Source organism: Eucalyptus grandis, chromosome 10, assembly GCF_016545825.1.
Source record: "Eucalyptus grandis isolate ANBG69807.140 chromosome 10, ASM1654582v1, whole genome shotgun sequence".
Taxonomy (NCBI): Eukaryota; Viridiplantae; Streptophyta; class Magnoliopsida; order Myrtales; family Myrtaceae; genus Eucalyptus; species Eucalyptus grandis.
The window spans coordinates 14,268,383-14,279,677 of NC_052621.1; the positions used below are offsets into that span (position 1 = coordinate 14,268,383).

The 11,295-nt window shown below is 39.7% G+C and overlaps 1 protein-coding gene across 1 annotated transcript; it reads right to left on the reverse strand.

Moving 5' to 3' along the window:
- Nucleotides 1-718: 718 nt before the first annotated feature.
- Nucleotides 719-3,725, reverse strand: LOC104421930. The gene is made up of 7 exons (XM_010034097.3): nt 3,350-3,725; nt 2,636-2,809; nt 2,454-2,546; nt 2,291-2,359; nt 1,545-1,751; nt 1,153-1,278; nt 719-1,016 (listed from the first exon to the last, which is right to left on the reverse strand). The coding sequence occupies exons 1-7, from the start codon at nt 3,623-3,625 to the stop codon at nt 861-863; spliced, it is 1,101 nt and encodes a 366-aa protein (XP_010032399.1). The 5' UTR covers nt 3,626-3,725; the 3' UTR covers nt 719-860.
- Nucleotides 3,726-11,295: the final 7,570 nt, after the last annotated feature.

The window sequence follows — 11,295 nt, forward strand, 5'->3', positions numbered from 1 at the left end:
AAGAGCATTTGTCACAAGTAATGGTGCGTTCGGTAACGTTTCTTTTCAAAAATTGTTCTAGGAAACATAAATAAAAAAAGTATTTACCAGAACATTTTTGACTAGAAAACTTGCTCCGGAAATAAATAAATAAAACAGAAACGCGTTTGATAAATTTGTATTCTTTTTTTTTGTTTCTTTTAATTTTTTAATATTTTTATTTTATCTTTCCATTTTTTTGTTCTTTTGGCTAGCGGCTTCACCAGATCCGGCGTGGCCCGAGCTCGCCCAGCCACCAATCACCTGGCATTGGCCCGGTGAGGCCGAGCCTTGTCGGTGGCTGGGCGAGCTCGGCCTCGCCAGGGGTCGGCGATGCTCGGCCTTGCTGGGGGCCGGCGACCGGTCAAAGAAAAAAGAAAAAAGAAAGAAAGAGAAGAAACAAAAGAAGAGAGAAAATTTGTTTCTCCAAATTGTTCCAAAACAAGGTTTTTTTGTTTCTTGTTTTTCTTCCAAATTTGTTCCGGGAACAAAAACGCAAACAAACGGGTTTATGTTTTTTTTTCTCCCGAAACAAAAAAACAAGAATTCTATTCATGAACAAAAATAAAAATGCAAACAAACAGAGCATAAATGTATATTATTATCTGACTAAAGTCACGATTAGCCAGACCAATGAACTAAAAACACACGCACGGGCGGTCCTTGCAGCACCATTCTACATCAATTTGGGTTTTTTTTCACGGTTCTGATGCCTTCTGACCTAAACTTAGCAAACAAGGGATATAAAAAGAACAACCGCCGTTCGTTACATTTCAAATTAACTGAACATGCTAGGCTGTTCTGATTATTCAAAGACCAGAGTCGTCCAAGGAACAAGAGTATCAGGATTCTCCTTTGCTTCCTTTCAGATTGATCACAGCAAGTTCTTGTTTGACAAACTCTCCAGCGCACATGGGAGGATATTTGCTTGCAAGTGGGGAATCCGCAAAATGGCCTAAAGGCTTCAGCATGGCATCCGTTGCTATGTGAGCAAACAGCTACATACGGCAGATAAAATAAGTCAGACAACATACACATAATTTTGATCATAATTTAAACTGAGCACTGCAAGGTCCATATAAAATTAACACAATTATCCAAATACCGACAGTAGCGGCCCATATTGATACTCACTGTCGAAGATACCCTCCAGAGGCTGCGATTTTGCTTTGATGCAGCTGCCACAGCATCCATTGTCCGACTTGTTACAACAACTTCATGCATACCCGCTATGCAATCACCAGCAGTTAGCCACTCTATCTGCAGTATAATGCCATTGCACGAGGAAGGCAACATATGTAAATCAATATTGGTAAGGCAGGTCAAGGAACGCCAGGAAATAATATTAGAGTTATTGGCAATGCAAAATGAAAGCGAATGCTTGGAATGATCTTGGAGATATTGACAAAGAAAAATGAAAGTCAAAGATAGCTTGGAAAATAAGAGGAATGACTTTTCTGAATTATTCCTTTTGACATCAATGTCTCTCAGAGTGGATAACAGAGCTTGCCTCTGCATTACCCTACCTGCTTTCCAGTCTGAATAAGAAGACAACCGACAGGAACCTTCACTTCAACCTTTTGTCCATTCCTTAGCCAGATGTTCAAGCCAGGGAATCTACTTCTACCATGAATAGTAAGAAAATTAATGTCGTAGTGATACCCAGCAAACACGGTTCCCTCCTGCCCGTACTGGCGGAGGTTACTTCCTGTCGGGGCAAGAAGAAGTGGTCCCTGTGGAAATCAAACCATACTTCATCACATGAAACATTATATAGAACAAGGAATGAACAAAGATGAAGATTTCCGGTTAGAACAAGTGCCCTCGAAGACAGCCAGCAACGCCCATCTCTGCCACAGCACATTCTTAAGTCTTTAACAAAGCCATCAAGGTAATGCAAAAAAGCGGTGACTCTGTTTGGTCAGAGGGTAGCAAGTTTGGCAAGAAGTCACTATCAACAATGGTCTCAAAGGTCTTCTGCGTGAGCAACAGCGTGAATAATGATTAATTAAGTCACTATGAGTAACGGGGACACTGTATTGCTTCATGATATCTTTTACATACTTCTACCAAAAAAAAAAAAGAACATTCTGTGGATTTACACTGCTAATAAGTGGTAAATGTGGGAAACATCACATTCAAGATTATCCGAGAGGATGCATGATGGAGGAAATTCACTCAGACTAGTTTTTCATTTCCAAACTCCAATTTCGATGATGGAGCTGAAGTCGAGCAGAACTTGCAGAAAAATTCAAAGCTATATGATCATCACCTGATTCATCAGAGAAGTGAATGCATCTTTTGGCAAGCCAAAGCCGATTGCTGCCATTTCGGCGACGGTCTACGCACCATATCGGATTACATCAGACAAAAATATTCAACCGATTGCAATGAAAACGAGTATGAACGGATAGAGGATCATGCTGGTGAATCACCTCTACTGCTGATTTCATTTTGTAACCCCAGGCATCCATGGTCTCCTTCCATTCAGGAAAACCATCGGGAATGACAGGCTCCGAATTCAGCTCCTGCTTAAGAGACGGGTCAATGAATAACCAGGGCACAGAGGGGAGGACAAAAAGAGAACACAAAGAAGCAAAAAGAGGAGATGGAAGACCTGAAAGCGGGTGTTCGACGGCTGGGGGCCTACTCTCCACATGTACCGCCACTTGAGATCCGGGCCCTTTGGGATAGCTGGCCGGACCTCCTCGGGCATTGCCTTCAACTTCTCCTGGATTTCTTCGTCCACCAAGCTCTTGGGAACTTCTATGCCTTCAGGGGTTACTCCAACCTGTCATATCCGCTACTTGAGAATACAGGCTACGGAAAGACTAGTCTCCCGTTGTCAAAAAAAAAAAAAAAAAAACCTGAAGCTCTTTTTATTATTAACAAATATTAGATTAATACTTTTAGTATAAATTAATTATATGCTCTTTTATTATTATTTATTTATTTTAAAAATATATATTTAATATATAACGCGTCGAAACGTGTCGGAATTTTTTATTTTTTAGAAATGACATGTCGTGTCGTGTCGTGTCGAGTGTTACGTGTTCATGTCTGTGCTACATAGTGCATGGCTAAGAAAACATACTCGGATTGAGCTTTTTTTTTTTTGTTTTCTTTAGTACTCATTAAGTTGAACAAGAAAAGTTGATGGTTGAAGGCAAGGAGGACAAATGCGAAAAGCAAAGACGTCTCCAAAGACATGACGCTCTAAAATAACATGAACGTTGTCGATGACTTGTGTGAGCAAGCTAAGCTAGAGATGGTAAGCGAAAGGAAGCCGAAGAAGAAGAAGAAGAAGAGAGGGGGGAAGGGGGGGGTGGACCTGGTAATGGGAGTGAGGACGCTCTTGGAAGCGCTTGAAGTGAGGAGGGGCGTCGAAGTACTTCTCCATCATGTCGATGAAGCGGTCGTTGTCGAGGGCGGAGCACCTGGGATCCTTCACCATCAGGGCCCCCGTCTCCCTCAGGATCCGGCTCACTTCCCCGCACAGCCCCATCAGCGACGCCCCCAGTTGGTCTGCCACCTCCTCCGGGCGGGAGCTGCTCAGGGCGGGCGAGATCTCCAGGTACGGAGACAGATCGATCACCGGCACTTCCATTTTCCGATCCTCAAATGTTAGTGGTAACTCGAGAGATCGCGAAGATATGAATGAGTGAATGACGGAGTTGGGAGATAAAAAGAAGAAGAAGGACAATGAAGATAAGGTGCGATCTGCACATAAGAAGAGAGTGGTCTCGTGGAACTCGGGCAGAGAGAGTGGGGTACGCGTTGTTGGGTACAGGGTACCCTGCGAGCGCAAAATTCCGCCATTAAAAATATAAAATGGAAATTTGTATGGGGGGAGTGGCGGGAGAGGAGAGGCGTTTCCTTTCCCCGTTAGAAAAGAAAAATCCCTTCATCCTCGTCACCATGCACTCTTCCCTTCCCTTTTTCTTTTTACCTTTCATTACGGCACGCCATCGCCTTCCTTCGAGAGGGACGATGAGATTATGATCTTTTGACAACAATCCCTTCCTTGTTAAACCCCGGTGACCATCCCCATCTAATAACACAACCACGGTGAAATAAAAAATCAACTGAATATTTTGAATTGTAAAAAAATATAATCCTACCACTTTAAGATATTATCGAAAACCCTCCTAATACGCCCTCTTTCTTGCATCGTACCTCATGGCTCCTTTAACAAACCAAATTGTCTTATGTTTGTGTTGCTTCCATCACCGCCCACTCCACCCTACCCACTTCCACCTATATCCTCCCTACCGACAACTCCAGATCCAATCATGTCCTCCCGGCACCATTTGCCCCTTCTATCACATGTCAATCGCTGCTCACCCCTCCCTACCTCCCTCCCTCCCTCCCTTCTCCCTCCTCCCTAGCCATATCTCATAGCATCTCGACGGCAATAACAATTGCTTGGTGGGTAGCGTCGTTGGCAACAAGAAAAGCAACAATGGAGGAGGAGTAGGATTAAATTAGGAGAAACCAATAGCAACGAATCAAAAGAGATTGACAATGTGAATGGTTGAGATGGACAATTGGGTCTAGTAGAGGATGTAGAAAATTTATTCAGATGAACAATTAATCAATCAAGAAGAAACAGATCCATATATGATTGTAAAACACAACGGAATTAAAGCGTATCTGTTTGAGCCATTGCTTCACTTAAATAAAATAGATCAATGTGATAACTAGTGATATATCGAAATGCCAGACCTTCCTCTCTATGATCTATTTCAGTATAGCAGCTTTTAATGGGATTAAAGTAACTGATAAGTATAACCTATCATTTTATAGGCTAGAGAGAGGACCTAGCAAACTCTAATCAACAGGCGTGTCTGCGAGCCATTCCCATTACGAGCTTTAGTCAAACACAATTGCCTACACTTTGCTGCTCAACTGGCCCGTTATTAATAGATGCTAATACCCAATTGAATCAGATCACTTTAGGGTTCAACAAATATTGGAATATCCATTAACCCGATTATTTAAAATAGAAAATCAATTAATTAATGTAAGCTCATATTATAGGAAATTTCCAACATTCTACCACTTGGCTACATTAATTAACTTATTTTATTTTGAAAAAGATTTTATATTGAAAACGACACTATCGGGTTAATAACTGAAAATTTTGTTTTATGTGGCCACAACTTAAAAAAATAATATTCCAATAACGGCATCTCAAAACCAATCCAATCCTATATAACCTTAGTATAGGACTATGGAGATCAATGTGTTAAGAAAATATCACAACACAGGACCTTCCATAATCACATATAATAAGCATTATATTTTCATGGATCATGAATCTAGTAGTGTAGTAAGAAATAGTGCTAACATGTGATCAAAATATACACTATTTCTTATCGGTTCTCAATGCAATTTCTTAACGACATGAAACTACATTAACACAATTTCTAAACAACGTGAAATTGCACGACTATGTCACAATCCAACATGAGATCTCATAATTAGTGACATCCAGTCATCTTTAAACTAAAATTTGTTTAAATATACTATTTTATATTTCCATTTCTCAGTCAACAAGAGAAAGGATAACAATAGAATCAATAACAACAATTATCAAAATAAATGCTTTAATAAACATCATAAAAGCATTATCAATCTATATATAACTATAATATATGGTATTTGCTAGCAACAACATAATGGAGGATACAAATTATATAACTCTCACTAAAAAAGAAATCAAAAGAATCTAAGACACCCATATTTTTTACATGTTCTTTAAACAAAATGGGTCATAAGCCTTTTTATTAGAGGATCAGACAACATGAACTCAGTTCTAATATTCTCAATCACAATGTCTCCCTTTTTTACTAAGTCATTAACAGTATAATATATGATCCAATTAACATTTCAACCGTGGCATTGTTGTTATTTATAGTAAAAGTAACTGTCTACACATAATGCAATAAGATCAATTATGGGCAATAAGCATTTCAACAAAAATAATTAGTACATTATAAACTCTCATTTGGGCAGAGTGTATAATGCACCATTTTCATAGCATGAAGTTTAGGGATAAGTACACTAATGGTGTCATTAGTTGTGTATGGAGCTCATTTTGGTACCAAAAGTTTCCGCTGGATTACTTAAGTGCCAAATCGGAGAAAAAACGATCACTTTGGTGCCACCGACGAGAAATTCCGGCCAAAATGATTACATGGCTTTATATTTAAAAAAAAATCGATAAACCCTTCAAATGACGTCGTTTTCTATGGATGTCTTAGGAAAAACGACGCCGTATAGCTCATTTATGATTGAAATTAGGGTTTTTTTTTTATTCATCCTCGCCGACCTAGCTTGCTCGGCCACCGTCCCTTGGCCACCGTGCTCGGCTACCGTCGCTCAGCCACGGTGCTCGGCCATCGTCGCTCGGCCACCGTGCTTGGCCAAAAAATGATGGGAAAATAGGAGGCGAGGGGGCGGAGGAGGAGGAAGAAGGGGATTGAAGGTGCGAGAGAGAGAGAGAGACGAGGAATGCGAGGGAAACAAGGAGGGCACAGATGGAGATGGTGGATTGGGCTCTGTTCAAAGAGTGGCTGGTGTTGGTGTTGTTCTTCGGGGAAGAAGACGCTGCGCCATGGCTTCTCTCTCTCTCTCTGCTGGTGTTGTTCTTCAGAGAAGAAGACGATGCTGCCATGGCCTCTCTCTCTGTGCTGGTGTTGTTCTTCGGGGAAGAAGACAATGCCGCCGCCATGGCCCCGCTCTCTCTCTCTCTCTCTCTCTCTCTCTCTCTCTCTCTCTCTCTCTCGATTTGGGGATTTAGGGTTTCGACTTGGGGTTTAAGACGCCAAACGACGTCGTTTGGTGGTTTACACGCCGACTGGACTCTCCGGCAAGCCACATCAGTATAAGAAATTAATAAAAAAAGGTCACGTCGGATTTCCAGCAGTTCAGATCGGCGTTGGCACCAAAGTGAGCATTTTTCAAATTTTTTGGCACTTAAATGATCCGATGGAAACTTTTTGTACAAAAGTGAGCGCTATACACAACTTATGGCACCATTAGTGTACTTATCCCTGAAGTTTATAAAGCAACAATAAGGAGAATTATATATAATTGTTAATGATCTATCCCATTTGGGTAGACAAATCATTTAAATTATATATCTCCATGATATCAATATATGACGATAAAGGAGAATTACATATAATCTTCGAAGATCAATCCCATTTGGATAGACAAATCCTTTAAATTATATATCTCCATTATCTCAACATAGGGTGGAATTACATATAACTCTAAAAATTTATCTACTTTAGGCAAATAAACCTTTTGAGTCACACATTTCTTACCTTTTACCAAAAAAAAAAAACCTTTTGAGTCACACATCCCCATCATTCATCTCTAATATATCAATATAGAGGGGAATTACATATAACTTTAAAAAATTTATCTACCCAAAAATCTATCCCGTTTGGGCAAATAAATCTTTTTGAGTCATACATCCCCATCTTTTAATTTTGGAATTTATCTTCATGCAGTTTTCAAATTAATATACACAATAACCCCCTTTGGGCAGTTAATTGTGTATACTAATTTTTATCAATAAGGAACTTCAACAATTTACAAACTTTAACAATTTGTAAATAATGTTCCATTTAATCAATGCCCAAAACTTCATCAAACAATATGAAGCATTTTACGACGTGTGCTTCCTAAGATCATATTGCATTTATCAAGCAACAATTTTTGCCACAATTTTTTTTTTAAATGGGGGGTCAGAAAAATAGTTTTAGTCCAAATCACTGAATTAACCCAACAAAAGAAAGAATAGGTGCATCTAGCACTTCAGTCAGCGTGTTTCGTATTTAAGTTTAAATTACTTGTGCACCAAATATCAAACAAAGACAACTAGGTAGGAACTACAATCTTTACAAGAAAAAGAATGGCACCCAAGCTGCGTACTTGACCTCAACTAAAACAAAATGAAGAACACTCTAAGCAAGCACTATAATCAATTACTTCAGACAGGGAAAACAACTCACCATTCCATCACCTTTAGTAAATAGGTTCTCATGTTTAAATTAATAAATAAAAGTCCCATTAGCAATCTTAAGCACTCATGTCAAATCCCAAGTACATATAAGCAAGAGACCAATACAAAATAGCAAATAGAAAAGTGAACGTTGATTCTGTAGCAAGAATTGCAATATGTTATGAAAGAAAGCATCATTTAGCCTCCATATGTAATGGTCAATTACAACAATAGATCAACCGTAGCTGCTGCAATATCTACAATAACCTTGTCGTGCTATCCAAAATAGACCAAAAGCAGCTTAACACTTTGGAGACTCCGATAAAAGACAATACAATTGGAGTGAACGGATCATGGCCTTGCTCTATCATCATAGGCAGAGCAGATCATCACCAAGGATCTAAAATTACCATCTTGAAATAGCTCCAAAATCCAATCTTGAATAATAATAATAATAATAATAATAATAATAATAATAATAATAATAATAATAATAATAATAATAATAATAATAATAATAATAATAAAAAAATAATAATAATAATAATAATAAATACAAATTTCACGAGTCCGCAATTCATCTTATGGACCCTCCTCCATGTATACATCGAAAACGAGACGGACGACCGCCTCACGACAAGGAGAAACGGAGAATCAAGGAAGAGTTCTCCATCATCATCACAATCACGATCACTAACCATACACCCAAAGACAAGTCCAAGACAAAATCTTGCTACCGAAAAATTCTACATCCATATCCATATACAACATGTCAACAACACCACATAGCCCGCTTTCCACAACAATTTCCTTCAATCAAGAAAAAATTCTACCCATCATCTAAGGGCGTGCATGGTTGTGTTTTTTTTTTTTTTTCTGTTTATGAACAAAAATTTTGTTTTTTTGTTCCTGGAACAAAAAAAGAACAAAATGCGTTTGTTTGCGTTTTTGTTCAAAATATGTTTTTTTGTTTCGGAACAAAATTAGAACGAAAATAAGAAACAAAAAAAAGTTATTTTTTTGTTCCGAAACACTTTTTGAAGGCCTGAAATGAACAAAAACACAAAAATCTTGTTTCTTTTTTGTTTCTCGCTTTCGTGCCCTACCCCCTCTCAAGTCCCTCCCTTTTCCGGTGTCTCTCACAGGTTCTCCACTGTCAAGCGATCCAGCACCTCCCAACTCGTTATTCTCTCCGGCGCCGACAGCTGCTGCTCCTTCATTGGCTGAAGCTCCTGATTTGAGGTAAGTTTCATCCTTCACCAGCTGCTGCTCCTCCTTCACCGTTTGATGAGGGCTTCGGCGACAGCCACCCCTTGCAAATCTGGGCGATGGCTGCTTGGGGCTCGAGTGTGATAGCTCACTCGAGCCAGCGCTTGCCTAGATCTGCGAGACGCTCGCTCGAGCAAGCACTCGTGCTCAAGCCCCGAGCGAGCGTTGCTCGCCCAGATCTGCGATAGCGTTTGCTCGCTAGAGCGAGCAGAGCAGCGACAACTGCTCGAGGCTCAAGCGTGACAGCTTGCTTGAGCCGCGCTTGCCTAGATCTGCGAGACGCTCACTCGAGCAAGCGTCGCGAGCGAGCAAGAGCGCTCTGCTCGCTTGAGCGAGCGCCGTTGGTTTGCTCGGTCAAGTGAGCATTGCGAGTAGAGCAGCAACACTTTGCTCGCAAGAGCGAGCGTCGCTGCTTTGCTCGCTCGAGTAATTCATTGCTTTGCTTGCTCGAGTGAGCATTGCTGCTTTGCTCGCTCGAGTAGTTCACTGCTTTACTCGCTTGAGCGAGCGTCACTACTTTGCTCGCTCGAGTGAGCATCGCGAGCAGAGCAGTAACGCTCTGCTCGGTTGAGCGACCCGGTGGTAAATTTCTTTAGACTATGCTGAGGAACTATGAGCTCATCCAAAATCACCATGAGAGCTATCTTTTTGACAAGGAGGGACTCTAGTTGAGAAACTTACAAAGGAAACACTGAAGGACTGGAGCCACTTTTAAGAACTTCTTTCTGTGTTTGAAGGTAAGAACCAAGGGTAATGCTGCCTTGTGTTGGATGAATTTCATGGTTGCATATTATATCTAGCATTACAATGAAATGCTCAAGCTGATCATTTGGATTTCACAGCTCAAAAACAAGTTGGAGAGAGTAGTTATTTAGGTTCATTTGGAGCAAGATTGAACTTTTCACATTTCCTTTTATTGTAGTGTTTGAAATATAACCTATATTTTGACATGGTAGGTTTCTCACAATGCTCTTTATTTTATTTTGAGCATTCTGTTTCATTGATCATTGATAGTCATAGTACTATGTAGTTCTTGTAGCTCAAAATGCAACTTATGATCTGTTTTATACAAGTTAGTTCAAGAATTGTCAATTTTGTCATTATAGTCTTCTCTCGCTTGCATCTCTTGAGAATGACTTTGTGTATGGCATGTATAGTATTATGTTATTGATTTAACTCATAACTCATATGCTGCTCAACCCATCAAAGATTAAATGGCATCTGAGAGACAGACATTCAGTGCAAAGTGGACCGAGTCTGTAACCAACCTATTTATCGATTTGTTGGTGGATGAGGTCAAAAAGGAAAATCGCACCTCTTCTACTTTCAACAAAGCAGGGTGGAGGAATATACAAACTAAAGTCGTTAGAAAGACAGGATGCCAATATAGCATGGTCCAGCTGAGGAACAAGGTAAATAAACTGAGAAAACAGTATAACAGTTTTCAGAAACTTATGTCTCAGTCTGGATTTGGTTGGGATAATGTAAATAAAAGAGTTGTTGTCGATGATCCAAGTATATGAGAATCTCACATCAATGTATCTTTTTAACTTTTTGGTCATTTTGTTGTCATTATATATGTAAATTTTAAAATGTATGATTATATTGCTAAAATGTTATTATTGTGAAAATTATAGGAGAATGTTAAGTGGGCAAAATTCAAGAATGATGGATTTCCTTAGTATCCCGAGCTATGTATTGTATTTGGTGATACATATGTTACTGGGCAATATGTCATAGGAAATGCTCAAGATTTGACGGTGTCGGAGGATGATGACAATGGTGATGGCAATGTTGGCGGTGACAACAATGGTGGCAAAGCATATGGTGATAATGGTGGTGGCCATACAAATGACTTCATGAACACCACATTGATGAGAGAGTCTTTACATCGACAATGTTGTAACTTCAACTCGTGGAAAGCACAAATTGGATAGGACTCCAAATATTAAGAGGAGAAGGAAGAGTAACCAAACCAATATTGATGACAC